This window comes from Chroicocephalus ridibundus, chromosome 24 (genome assembly GCF_963924245.1).
Source record: "Chroicocephalus ridibundus chromosome 24, bChrRid1.1, whole genome shotgun sequence".
NCBI classification, from domain to species: domain Eukaryota; kingdom Metazoa; phylum Chordata; class Aves; order Charadriiformes; family Laridae; genus Chroicocephalus; species Chroicocephalus ridibundus.
Genome location: NC_086307.1, coordinates 3,369,786 through 3,382,637, shown reverse-complemented (window position 1 = coordinate 3,382,637; position 12,852 = coordinate 3,369,786). Strand labels below are relative to the sequence as shown.

Here is a 12,852-nt window from a genome sequence, read left to right as displayed (position 1 = left end):
TCTCCGTGTTCTGGCGTGCGGGCGGTTCGCGGGCGGGTTCCGTGTGTCCGGGCATCGGCTGAGCTTTCCCGGGCAGGGGCGGGGGGGGAAAAAAAAAAAAAAAAAAAAAAAAAAAAAAAAGGAAAAATAGCCTTACTCTCGACCCAGTCGTATCGATATTGTTCGTCAACTTGAAAATAATAAAGTAAATGCATGGAAACCTCTAGCTGAGCCGCGGCGCGTGACCGCGGGTGTGATGTTTGGGACATCCCGGGTGAGGAGCGTCTGGTGCCGCGCGTCTCGTGCCACCGCCACGCGTCTCATGCCGCGCGTCCCCAAACTCTGGGTCCGTCACGTCCTGTCCCCCCCCCAGGTTTCTCCTTCAGCTGCGGAGGGCGGGTGGCCGCAGCCTCGCGCCGGCTCCTTCCCCCCCACCCGTCATTTCTCTTTTTCTTTTTTTTTTTTTTTTTCCTGAGGCCGTAGGGAGCGGATTCCTCTCGGCTTGACCAAAACTGCTGTTTCTTTGGTGCTCTGCGCTTAGTTCCCAGGGCTCGGTCCTCGGAGCCCCCCACCCCGGGGGTGCTGCCGTGCTGCCCGCAGACCTTCCGCGTTCCCGAGCTCTGCCTCCGGCGCAGGACGTGGATGGAGCCGCCGGTTGGGTTAGTCCGAGCTGGATAAAACGCGGTGGCTGCCCCCGCTGGGGTGGGGAGGGTCCCGGCCCCCCCGAGGGCTCCCGTGGGGTGGGTGGGGGTGGTATTGGGGCGCCTCAGTGCCGGCAGCGTCGTCCCGTTCCTGATATTTTGCACTTTGTGAAACGTGGCCAGTTTGGGGGTGGGGAGGGGGGGCGCACGGAGGGCGTCGTGCTCCCCGACTCCTGCCTGCGAGAGACCCGGGGGGGAGGGGAAGGGGGGGTTTGACCAAAAGGAAAATCAAAGATGGGGTGGGTGAGAGGGTCCCGTCGCGCCGGAGGGAGCTCGGAGGGCGTTCGGGCAGAGCCGGGGCCCGTCCCGAGTGCGGGAACTTGGGAGCGGTTTTTTTTTTTCCTCCTTGAAGGTCCCGACCCAAACCGCTGCTTTCTTCGACGCCCGGGGTGTGGGGGCGGCTGTGGCTACGGGGGGGCAGCGATGCTCAGAGCCGGCCCTGGTCCTTCTGTGCCCCAAAAAAACCTCTCGCGTCCCTTGTCACCCTCCCCCCCCCCGCCCCGGGCCCTTCGCCCTTACCGGTGTCCGGCTGCGGGGACAAGAGCTGGGGGTGGGCAGAGGAACCTGCAGCCCAGCGGGTTTTGCGGGGGATTGAGCCGGGATTTCAGCCCTTCGACAGGCAGGTCCTTGCCCCGGGGACATTCTTGCTGTCCCCCCCCCCCCCGGGCCCCGGCCCCGTGCCGTGCTCCCCAGCAGCTGGTGGGCACACGCGTCCCAACGCGACCTGCTGCAGCCGTCGCGTTTTGCAGCGCGGGCTTGAAAATTGCACTGAAATCGTTACGTGCCAGTTCCTCCTCCTCCTCCTCCTCTTCGTCCTCCTCCAAATTTCTTTTTGAGCCCTCCGTCCTTCCCGTCAGCCTGTGTTCCCTCTCCTGCGCCCCCCCAAAACCCTCCAGGACTCCTGTCCCCAGCGACCCAGAGCCACCAGAGTCTTTCCCTGCGGATTTCCACCTCCATCCCAGTGCGGGGACTGGGCAGAGGGTTGCCAGGCTTCGGGATGCTTCCCTGCTCCTTCCAAACCTACCGGTGTCGGGGAAATCTGACAGAACGCTGCGGGCGTCGTCGGGCTGGATTCCGGCAGGGCCGGGATTGAGCGTGAGCTCGGAGCTGGCGTTGGGGCAGGGCTGGGCGTTAAGAGTGAGCCTGTGTTTGCCGGGAGGATGCGGCGCTGCCGGGCAGAGACCTCCTGGCTCCCGGTGTCCTCCGTCCTTGTCCTCTCCGGAGTTGGGAGCGCGGGTGTTCGGCGTGCGGGTCCGTGTGTCGCGCGTGCTCGGTCCCAGCGGGCGCTCTCTCAGCTTTAAAGATTTCCGAGTCCTCTAAAGACCCCTTTCAAAGTCATTCTGTGGGTTCTTCCCTTCCATTTTCCTCCTCGTTACGCACGGAAGGGAATTTATGGGTATTTCCTTCATTTCCCCCCTCTCCGGCGCCGGGGAAGCCGGGGTTGGTGACGATGAAGGGCTTGCCCCCCCCTCCCCGCTGCAGCTGGGTCTCGTGCTGGGCCACCCGCAGCCTTTCGGGGTGTGACGGCCGTTACCATCCCCCTCGGACCCTGTTTCGGTCCCTCCTGCTGCTCCCGGGAGGCAGCGGTGGCTCCTCTGCCTGTCCCCTCGCGGGTGTCCGGCGCAGGGGACGGGGAGGGGACACTGGGGGGGTCTCGGGTGTCCCCTTGCCCGGACACAGATGTGCCAAACACGGGGAGCGAGCGCTCGGCAGAGCCGCTCCCGGGCGGCCCCATCGTTGAGGGTCATTCCCCCAGTGTGGCGTGACCATCCCCTCGGCGGCCCCGGAGCCGGCCGGACCCTGGGGCCTTGGACACCCCCAGAGCCTTGGACACCCCGGTCCCTGGCGCTGGTTTTTTGGCTGTTTCAGACCTTTTCTGGGAGTGGAGAGTGACGTTCCCTGGGGAAAGGGCCCGGGATGGTTCCTCTCCCAGTTCCGTCTGCCCCGGCACCCTGAAGCCCCGAAACCTCATGGGTTTCTTGGTGCGAGACCACCCCAGGCACAGGGTGCCCCGATCCCCCCGCTTTGCCCCAGGCGGGGGCTTTCCGTGCCGTGGGAAGAGCCGGCGCGGGACAGGAGAGGCTCTTTAGGCTCGTTTGTGGGGTGGCTGGATAACGAAAAGCTGCTTTAATTTGCGTCTTCTCTGCACTGTTCACACCTACCTCTGGCAATAACCGGGCTGGGGGCGCAGACCAGCGCCGGCCCGGGCTGGCGGCGAGCGCGGCTGAGCGAGGGCAAGGAGCCGCCAGGCTCTGCCCGGACCCGCTGGCCACGGGCGAGCGACCCTCTGCCGTCACGGGGGGTGTCGAGGGGGAGCGCGGCCCTTGCCCCGCGCGCTCGGCGCGTCCCCGTGTAGCAGCCGCTCCATCTCCCCCCGAAGTTGTTTTTACTTTTAACTCCCCGCCTTCGTTCCCCTCCGCCGCGCTGAAACGTGGAACCCGCCGAGCGCGAAGCAGCGCGCGGCCGTGCCGTCCTTCGTCAGCGGCCGGGCCTTCGTCGGCAGGCGTTCTCGCCGGGGGCCCTTGCCATGGACGCCTTCGTACTCGGGCGGGGAGGGCGAGGTGAACGCATCCGCTCGGGGGGTGCCCCAGCGTCCCCGCGGCGAGCGCCATCGGCACCGTCCCCGTGCGAGGCAGGGTCTCTGCTCCGTCCTGCGGCATCCCCGGTGCCGAGCCCGGTGCCGTTGGCGGTTCCGGCGTCTCCCTCCCCTCTGTAGGTGCTTCATCCTTCAACCACTGGTTCAAAGCACAAGCGCGGGGCGAGGAGGGCTCCGCTCCTGGGGGGGGCGGTGGGGGCGGCTTCCAGCCGTTCGCCCCCCTCCCCGTCCCCGCACGCTTGCCCCATGGAGACCCGCCGCAAGCAGGGTCGGGTTTTGATGTGCAATTTAAAAATAGGAATAGTATGAAATCCGCACACACACACCCCCCCACACACACACCCCCCCCGGGGGGCCGTCGCGGCGGCCTCGAGGTGCCGGGTGCCTCGGTGGGCAAACTGAGCCATGTCGTGCGTGTGTCCGTCCCCCCCCCCGGCCCCGAGCTTGCTGGTTTCTCGCCCTTCTCCTGAGAGCCCCAGAGCCCCCCGCCATCGGTCCCGGCCAGCGAAAGCGCTTGTCTCTGGGTAGAGGAAATCGGAGCGAGCAAAAAGATTTAAAAAAAAACAAAAAAAGACAAAAACAAAAAACCAAACCCACAAAAAACAAAACAAACACCCCCTTCGTGTCGCGCGAGGGCCACGCAAAGACCTTCAGACCCCCCACCCCCCAACCCAGCGCGGTTCTAGGGAGCCAGTACCAGGCGATACGTAGGAGAAAGAGGAAATCAGGCCGAGAAGCCATCCCCCCCCCCGGCAGCGCAGCCGCCATCCTGCCGGCTCCCCCCCGCCCCCCCGCCCCCCCCCCCCCGGCCTGAGCCTCCTGAGCGGTTACTTTTGTCTGCGATGTTCCATAGATGTATTTTCCGAAATCCTGCATCACCTTTTCGGGGAGGGAGTCGGGGGGGTGGGGTGGGGTGGGGAAAGGAACTAAAAAAAGAAACTAAAGAAATAAAAAGGAAAAAGGAAAAAAAAAAAAAAAAAAAAAAGAAAAGAAAAAAAGCGTTCAGACTTGATCTATTTTATACGATGTAAGCTGCGGCCGAGTCCTGTTCTTCATATTGTGGCTTTGAATCAATTATGTTTATTAAAATGCTATTGCTTCTACGGCCTCTCGTCCCGTCTCCGCTGTCGGCTGCTGCGGGGGGGCGGGGGGGGGGAGCGGGAGGGGGAACCGCGTTTGGTCTCATCCCGCGCAGCCTTGGGGGGGAGCACCCGCTGCCGACCCCCCCTCCCCAGGGAGCGCTGGGTGCCCCGGTCCCCCATGGAGGGGGGGACACGGGGTAGCAAGGGGACCCCGCGTCCCCTCCCTGTGGGGCTGGGGGGGCGGGGGGGGGAGCTGAGCCACAGAGACCCTTGGGGACGGCAGGTGGCCATGGCGGGTCTCGCGAGGAAGGGAGGAGGGTCCGGTTCGGGGCTCCCGCCGTCCTGCCGTCCTTCCAGCTCCGGCCGCGGTTGCCGGTGGCAGGGGGCGAGTGGGGCCGAGCCCCCCCCCCCCAGCCCCCCAGGATGGTTCAGGGCTGCAGCCAGGCGCGGAGGTGCCCCTCGGCCAGGGCGATGGCCAGCATGATGCCGCTGCCCAGCAGGAACCCCGCGTTCTGCAGGAGGAAGCGGCTCCAGGTGGCCTCTCCGGGGCCCTGGGTGCCCCGCAGCACCTCGGGGAGCTGGGGCAGAGCAGGGCGGGGGGGGAGGGGGGGGGGATTGGGGGGCTCAGTGGGGCCGGGGGGAGACCCAGCCCCACCGTCCCCCCCACCCCGGCCACCCCCTTACCATGTCGGCCAAGGCCACGTAGAGGAAGAGGCCGGCGGTGACGGTGAGGATCCAGGGGGTGAGGTGGGCCGCGCTCTGCCCCACGGCCGCCCCCGCCGCCGCCCCCAGGCCCGAGAGCAGGGCCGAGAGCAGGTTGAGGAGCAGGATGGCGCGGGGGGCCGTGCCCGCCCGCAGCAGCACCGCCAGGTCGCCTGCGGCGAGAGGAGGGTGGGGTGGTGGCGGCGCCGCGGGGGTGCCACGGTTGGGGCAGGGGGTTGGGGGGGGGACGGGGGGGACAGTCACCTACCCAGCTCGTGGGGCAGCTCGTGGCAGAGCACGGCCAGCGCGGTGCTGAGGCCGCTGGGGAGGCTGTGGGAGAAGGCGGCGCCTGCGGGAAGAGGGTCCTTCGCCCCCCGGACCTGCACCCACCCTGTGCCCCGCTGCACCCCTTGTCCCCTTGTCCCCCTGTCCCTGCGCCCCATTGCATCGTGTGCTCCCTGCGCCCCCCCTTGTCACCCTGTCCCCGTGCCCCGATGCACCCCTGTCCCTCTGCACCCCTTGTCCCCTTGTCCCCCTGTCCCTGCGCCCCATTGCATCGTGTGCTCCCTGCGCCCCCCCTTGTCACCCTGTCCCCGTGCCCCGATGCACCCCTGTCCCTCTGCACCCCTTGTCCCCTTGTCCCCCTGTCCCTGCGCCCCATTGCATCGTGTGCTCCCTGCGCCCCCCCTTGTCACCCTGTCCCCGTGCCCCGATGCACCCCTGTCCCTCTGCACCCCTTGTCCCCTTGTCCCCCCGTCCCTGTGTCCTGTTGCATCGCGTACCCCCTGTGCACCCCCATCCCTGTGGCCCCCTTGTCCCCCTGTCCCCGTACCCCGATGCGCCCCTGTCCCTCTGCACCCCTTGTCACCCTGTCCCTGTCCCCCTGCACCCCTTGTCCCCCTGTGCCCTGAGGCTCCGAGTACCCCATCCCTGTGCACCACCCCCTGTCCCCGTGCACCCCTTGTCCCCCATCCCCTGGTCGCTCTGTCCCGATGAGCCGTGCACCCCTTGTCCCCTTGTCCCCCTGTCCCTGTGTCCTGTTGCACCGTGTACCCCCCTGTGCACCCCTTGTCCCCCTGTCCCTCTGCCCCATTGCATCGCGTACCCCCTGTGCACCCCAATCCCTGTGGCCCCCTTGTCCCCCTGTCCCCGTGCCCCGATGCGCCCCTGTCCCTCTGCACCCCTTGTCCCCCTGTCCCTGTGTCCTGTTGCACCGTGTACCCCCTGTGCACCCCTTGTCCCCCTGTCCCCATGCCCTGATGCACCCCTTGTCCCCCGTCCCCCTGTGCCCTGATGCACCGTGTACCCCCCATCCCTGTGCCCCCCCATGCCTGTGCCCCCCTTGTCACCCTGCCCCTGTGCCCCAATGCACCCCTGTCCCTCTGCACCCCCTGTCCCCCTGTGCCCTGATGCGCCGTGTACCCCCATCTCTGTGCCCCCCCATCTCTCTGCACCCCTTGTCCCCTTGTCCCCCTGCCCCTGTGCCCCGATGCACCCCTGTCCCCCTGCACCCCTTGTCCCCCTGTGCCCTGATGCACCGTGTACCCCCCCCATCCCTGTGCACCCCCCCGTCCCCGTGCACCCCTTTTCCCCCCATCTCCGCCTCCCCCTGCCCCTCACCAATGGCCAGCCCGTCCGTCAGGTTGTGGACCCCATCCCCCAGCACCACCATCCAGACGATGTCAGCGGCCCCGGGGCTGGGGGGGAGCGCGGGGCCGTGGGAGTGTCCGTGGGGGTGTCCGTGGGGGTGTCCGTGGGGGTGTCTGTGGGGCTTGAGCTCCAGCTCTGGCTCCGGTGCCGTCAGGTGTTGCAGCTCGGCCCCTGCGGTGGCAGAGAGGCCGGTGGGGGCCGGGGCCGGGGGCCGCGGGCGCTGCGGGGCGCGGGGGGGCTCTTACCTCCTGGCGGCGGTGCCAGGACCCCCGCGGCCACGTCGGGGGGCTCTCCGGGGGAGCGTCCCTGGGGAAAGCAGAGGCGCCGGGTGTGAAGCTGGAGCCGGTGGCAGCCCCGTGCCCTCCCCAGCACCCCCCGGCTCTCACCGCGGCCTCCCGGCTCCGCCGCAGCGTCCCCAGCAGCAGCTCCAGCAGGAAGAGCAGGTAGATGCCCCCCAGCACCGCCAGCCCCTGCAGCACCGTGGCCCCCGGCTCCGACGCCGTCTCCTGGTGCTTCCCCTGGGCCTGGACACGGGTGACCCGGTGGCTCGGGGGACCCGGACACCCTGGTGTCCCCCCCCTCCCCGGTGCTTCGTGCCACCGCCGGCCCCTTGGGGTGGGGGTACCTACGTGGGGCCAGAGGTGGAGCAGGGCGTCCCCGCAGAGCGTCCCCACGGCCAGCGCCACCAGGAAGGCCAGCAGCGAGCGGAAGAAGGTGCGGCTCAGCAGCGGGACGAGGACGACGGCCAGGGCGGAGGGCAGGCTGAGGAAGGTGACGGCCAGCAGCCCCCAGCCCAGCGCTGTGTGTATGGGGGGGGGGGGTGGTGCGGGTGAGACGGGCACGGCCGGGGCAGGCCCCAGGGATGAGGATGGGAATCCTGGGGGGATGCAGGGATGGGGACCCCGGGGGAGTGATGGAGGGATGCGGGAGGGGGGCGCTCGGAGACGCAGGGATGGGGTGGCGGGGACTGGGGACACGGGGACTGGGGACACGGGGACCAGACGCTGGAGGGATCTGGGGATGGCGGTGAAGGGACGGGGACCGGGAGAGCTGATGCTGGAGGAGCCGGGGATGGGGCTGCGGGGACAGGGGACCGGGAGAGCTGGGGATGGGGCTGCGGGGACAGGGGACAGATGATGGGAGACCAGGGCCTTAGGGCGCAGGGAGAATGGCCACGGCACCAGACGATGGGGTAGCCAGGGATGGGGCTGCAGGGACAGGGGACGTGGGGACAGGCCACGGGGGTACCTGGGGACGGGGATTCAGCCATGTGAGAGCCGGGGATCGGCTGCTGGGGGACCTGGGGCCGGGGCAACAGGGACATGGGGGACCCAGGGACGGACGACCTGGGGGCCGACGAGGAGCCCGGGGTTGGGGTTACCTGGCCACAGGGCCCCCCCCGGGGGAGGCAGCGTCACCTCATCGCTGTGCTGGATGCAGACGCGGCTGTCGATCTGGTAGAGCAGGGCCGGGCAGAGGAGGGTGAACTGCTCCGGCGTCAGCTGCGCCACCGAGTCCAGCCCAAAATTCACCAGCAGTTGGGTGACGTTGAGGCACTGCAAGGTGGGGGGGGGGGGGCGACAGTGAGCGGAGTGGCGGGGGGGACGACAGGGTTCCCCCGGGTCCCCGGAGGGTCCCAGGGTGTCCCGCCGTTCCCCCCCACCACCACCACCGCCGCCATCCCCGCTCACGTCGTGGTGCGGGTGGTCGGCGCTGGAGTGCTCCAAGCCCAGCACCCTCCCCAGGAGGCTCAGGTCCCGCCGGGGGGGTGGGGGGGCCCCATGGCTCCCGGGGGTGACGCCGACGCCGGGGGGCTTCGTCCAGCTTTTCGTCTGGGAGGGCCGGGGGCTGCGGGAGGCGAGCGCAGCGCGCGTGAGTGCCCCCCCTGCCCTCCGCGTGGCACCCGGGGGTGGGGGGGGGGTTTGGGCACGGAGGGTGGCCGGCTACCTGGTGGGCGTCGGGGGGGTGGGCGCAGGGTCCCCGCCGTGCTCCCAGAGGGGGTGTCGGTGCCGGTGTTTCTCCTCCTGCACCTCCAGCAGGTCGAGGTGGCTGACGTGGCCGTGGCCCAGCTCCTCGTGCTGGATCTGCACCACCTGCACCCGGCCCAGCCCCAGGCTGCCCAGCAGCCGCGCCAGCCCCTCGAAGGGCAGCGTCCCGTTGGCCCCGTACTGCCCGAAGAGCTGCCGCAGGTAGTAACCGTGTTCCTGCGCCGCGTCCTCCGGCAACGCCAGCCCCGCCGGATCCCCGCACCCCAGCGACAGCAACCCCAGGACCCCCAGGAGGAGCCCGTGGGGAGCCATGGGGCCGGAGTCCTGCTGGCGGCGGCGCTGGCGGGAGGGAGAAGGGGGCTGGCGGGAGGGCGCCGGGGGCTGCGGTGTCCCCAGAGACACACACCCCCCCCCCCCCCCCCAGCCCAAAATCGCCAGGGTTTCCCCCCTGGGGTACGCGCCCTCCTGCTACCCGTCCGTCCGTCCGTCCGTCCGCGGGGACGGCTGGAAAGCAACAGGCGGCATCAGGGTCACGGCACGGGGACACGTGTCCCTACACCGGGGCTCAGGGACACCCACCTGGGGATGGGGGGGGGGGGGGGGGGGGGGCGCCGAGCAGGGCCCGATGCTGTCCCCTGTGCTCCCCCCCCAGGGCCAGGCTGCCCAGGGTGGATAATGGCGGGGGGGACACACACACACGACAACACAGGGGGTGACACTTGTCCTTGAGGGGAGGTTTTGCAACGGGGGCAGCTTTTGTGTCGCAGTTAATGTTTCACCACGTGGGACGATAGCGCCAGTGTCCCCCCCACCCCGTCTGGGTGCTCGCGCCCCCACCCCACCCGTGTTTCCCCCCCCCCCCCCCCCCCCCGCCCGGCCCCAGCTCCCACCCCACCGCCGGGGACACGGGGGCACAGCGCCACGCGGCCATGGGGGACCCCCCCCCCAAAACCACAGGCGGGACGTCCGTGGGGCCCGTTTCCCCCCCCCCACCTCCAGCTCCATGTAGGACTGGGAAAAATCCCGTGACTCCGGGAGCTGGCGCTCCGTTGTCCCTCCCCAGCACACGGTCCCACGGGGGCCCCCCCCCTCTTCAGCAGAGCCGACCCCCCCCCCCCCCCCCATCCCACCGGGGTGGGTCTCGTGGTCCCCGCCATCACCCGGTTGTGGGCTGCATCCCACCGGGGGCCGTGTGGCATCTCCCACACCCCACCCCCCCCCCACCAAACCCCGACCCCCCCCCCCGTGACCCCCCCACCCACCCACCAGGGGCTCACCGGGGGCTGCGCGGTGCCGGTGGCGGGGGCCGGGGCGCTGACCGACCCCCCCTCCCCGTCCCGCGGCCGCGCCGTCTGCTGCGCCCGAACCGGGGGGGGCCAAGGGTCACCCAGGCGCTGCTCCCAGCCAGCCCCGGTGCCGGGAGGGGCCGTGGGGAGGGCCCTATGGGGCACGGGGGGTCCGGACACCCCCCCCACCGCGGGGCTGGGGCGCAGGCAGGGCGCAGGCAGGGCACAGGCAGGAGGATCAACCTTTATTAACACCCCCCCGACAGCTCCGGCCTCGGCGCGGGCGAGGGCAGGCGGGGGCTGGCTGTGGGGGGCGCAGAGGTGGGGGGGCTGTGGCCCCCCAGCCCCGTCCTGACCGGGGACCCCCGAGCCCGGCTGGCCCAGAGGCACGTGAGCGGGGGGCAGCGGGGCCCGGGCGGCCCCCTCCTTGCCCCGGGGGGCTGCTCGGGGCCGGGGACCCCCCCCAGACCGCAGCGGGGGGGTCCCGGGCCGTTATCTCTTGCTGCTCCTCCGCGTCTCCTTGCCGTTGCTGACGGGGCCGGCGGGGGGGCCGGGGGTGGCCGGGCTGGCTGCGGGTGATGCGGCCGCTGGGGGGGTGCTGGGGGGCGGCGGGGGGGTGCGCGGGACCCCCCGGGCTCAGCCCGTTCCCGTTGGGGCTGTCGGGGGCTGGGGGCAGAGCAGCGGGAGGGAGGGTGAGGTTGGAGACAACCCCAAACCGGGGGGTGAGGGGGGGGGGGTCACCGGGGGAAGTCCGGCGTCCCCAAGGTGGGGAGGGGGCTGCGTCACCTACCGGGGGACGCCGCGGGGGGGCCCTGGCTGGGCTGCGAAGTGGCCGGACTCGCGCTCTCGTTCTGGGCCTGCGGAGGAGACGGAGACACCCCGTGTGCCGGGGGCGGGGGGGGGTTGTGGGGGTGTCCCGGAGTTGGGGGTGTGTGTGGTGTCCCGGCGGTGCCAGCCTGACCCACCCCCCCCACCCCCCCCCAAAAAAAAAACTCACCCCTTTGCTCTGCGCCTGCTGCGCCGCGTACTCGGGGTTGGGCTCGCTGAAGTTGGGCACCTCGGAGTAGACCATGCAGAACCTGGCGGCAGAGGGGGGGGGCGGTGGGCCCTCCCCCCATAACCCCCCAACAACCCCCCCGACGCTCCCCCGGCCCCCTCCTTACTCGCCGATCTTCTGCAGGTCGCCCCCGCGCCCCGTGTAGAGGGTCAGGCAGCCCTTGAAGACGGAGGCGTATCTGGGGGGGGGACACACACGACAGAGAGGGGGATGTCAGCCCGGGGAGGGGGGGGGTCCCGGGGGGTGCTGGGGGTCCTGGGGAGCCCCCCCCCGCCCCGTGTAGAGGGTCAGGCAGCCCTTGAAGATGGAAGCGTATGCGGCGGGGGGGCAGAAACGACAGAGGGGGGGATGTCAGCCTTGGGGGGGGGGGGTCCCGGGAGGCGTATCTCGGGGAGGGGGGACACAGAAGGGGGGATGTCAGCCCAGGGGGGTCCCGGGGGGGCGCTGGGGGTCCTGGGGAGCCCCCCCCGCCCCGTGTAGAGGGTCAGGCAGCCCTTGAAGTCAGAGACGTATTGGGGGGGGGGGACAGGGATGACGACAGAGGGGGGGATGTCAGCCTGGGGCGGGGGGGGGGGGGGGTGTCCCGGGGGGTGCTGGGGAGCCCCGCCGCCCCCCCCCCCCCCTCCCCACCCACCCCTTGGTGAGGCGGATGATGTCCCCGGGCTGGATGAGGTTCCCCACGTCGTCCCACACGGAGATGTTGATGCTGCCCGTCTTGTCGGCCACTTTGCAGGTCCGCACCTCGTGCCCGTCCTTCGTCTTCGTCACCCGGCCTGGGGGGGACACATACACACACGACACAGGAGGGGGTCAGGGGGGCACGGGGACCCCAAGGAGGGGGAGGGGGTGGCGCTGGGACCCCCCCCAAAGCACCCACCCGTCTCCAGCACGATGAAGATGAGGTTGAGGTTCTTCAGCCCCGGTTTCACGTCCTTCACCAGCGTCTCGGTGCTCATGGTGCCGGCGGGGGCCCTGCGGACGCGGCGTCACTCCCGGCCCCCACCGGGACAGCGGGGAGGGGGTGGGGGTGGTGACACACACACCGGGGGGGAACACACACACCAGGGTGGGGGATGACACCGGGAGGGGGACAGGACACCGGGAGGGCGGGCACGCCGGGGGATGGAGACACACCGGGGAGGGGGTCACCGAGGGGGACGACACACACCGGAGGGGGACACCGGGGGGGGGACGGGACGGGACGACAGGACACCGGGAGGGTGGGCACACTGGGGGGGGGTCAGCGAGGGGGGACAATACACACCGGGGGAAGAGGAACCCGCAGAGAGCCACCGGCGGGGTGGGAGGGGGGCGGGCCCACCGGGGACGGGGGAACACACCGGGGACGGGGGAACACACCGGGGACGGGGACACACCGGGGATGGGGACACACCGGCCACGGCACACCCGGGACGGGCCCACGGGGATGGGGATGCAACCGGCCGCAGGGGCAGCACCGCCGGGGATGGGGACAACGGGGGGCGGGACCGCGGGGACGGGGCTACCGGGGACACCGGACCGGCACGGGGCCCGATCGGTGCCCTGCCCTCCCGCCCCGCCCCGCCACCAGGGGGCGCTCGCACCCCCCCCCGCGCGCGCCGCCCTACCGGAGCGCCGCCGCCGCCGCCGCCGCCGCCGGCACTCCCGGAAGTCGCCGGTCGCCCCCCACCCTGCAGCCAATCAGCGCGCGGGGGGCGGAAGACGTCCCTCGCCGCCGGCTAATGGCAGCGCAGAGGGGGAGGGTCTAAGGGGCGTGACAGGTCCTAAGCCCCGCCCCTCGGCCCCGCCCCGCGCGGGTCCTAGAGGCCGCC

At 70.6% G+C, this 12,852-nt stretch overlaps 2 protein-coding genes across 2 annotated transcripts; both read right to left on the bottom strand.

Moving 5' to 3' along the window:
- Positions 1 to 4,676: 4,676 nt before the first annotated feature.
- Positions 4,677 to 10,027, bottom strand: SLC39A5 (solute carrier family 39 member 5). The gene is made up of 11 exons (XM_063359173.1): positions 9,976 to 10,027; positions 8,658 to 9,037; positions 8,402 to 8,558; positions 8,092 to 8,266; positions 7,340 to 7,509; positions 7,097 to 7,234; positions 6,956 to 7,016; positions 6,681 to 6,881; positions 5,329 to 5,409; positions 5,043 to 5,233; positions 4,677 to 4,936 (listed from the first exon to the last, which is right to left on the bottom strand). The coding sequence occupies exons 2-11, from the start codon at positions 9,008 to 9,010 to the stop codon at positions 4,787 to 4,789; spliced, it is 1,677 nt and encodes a 558-aa protein (XP_063215243.1). The 5' UTR covers positions 9,011 to 9,037; positions 9,976 to 10,027; the 3' UTR covers positions 4,677 to 4,786.
- A 321-nt stretch (positions 10,028 to 10,348) lies between these two features.
- On the bottom strand, positions 10,349 to 12,754 carry NABP2 (nucleic acid binding protein 2). The gene is given in 8 exon segments (XM_063359008.1): positions 10,349 to 10,540; positions 10,542 to 10,650; positions 10,775 to 10,841; positions 10,982 to 11,063; positions 11,148 to 11,219; positions 11,676 to 11,814; positions 11,919 to 12,013; positions 12,649 to 12,754. Coding segments are annotated over 7 exon segments (612 nt in total). The 5' UTR covers positions 11,998 to 12,013; positions 12,649 to 12,754; the 3' UTR covers positions 10,349 to 10,476.
- Between the last annotated feature and the right edge of the window lie 98 nt (positions 12,755 to 12,852).

Bases quoted from the DNA above. Each gene is read 5' to 3' on its own strand.
- SLC39A5 (XM_063359173.1), bottom strand. From the start codon at position 9,010: ATGGCTCCCCACGGGCTCCTCCTGGGGGTCCTGGGGTTGCTGTCGCTG. The intron at 8,267-8,401 runs GTGAGCGGGGAT...CCCACCTTGCAG, and splicing joins CCGACCACCCGCACCACGAC to TGCCTCAACGTCACCCAACT. The intron at 7,235-7,339 runs GTAGGTACCCCC...ACCCGTGTCCAG, and splicing joins TGCTCCACCTCTGGCCCCAC to GCCCAGGGGAAGCACCAGGA.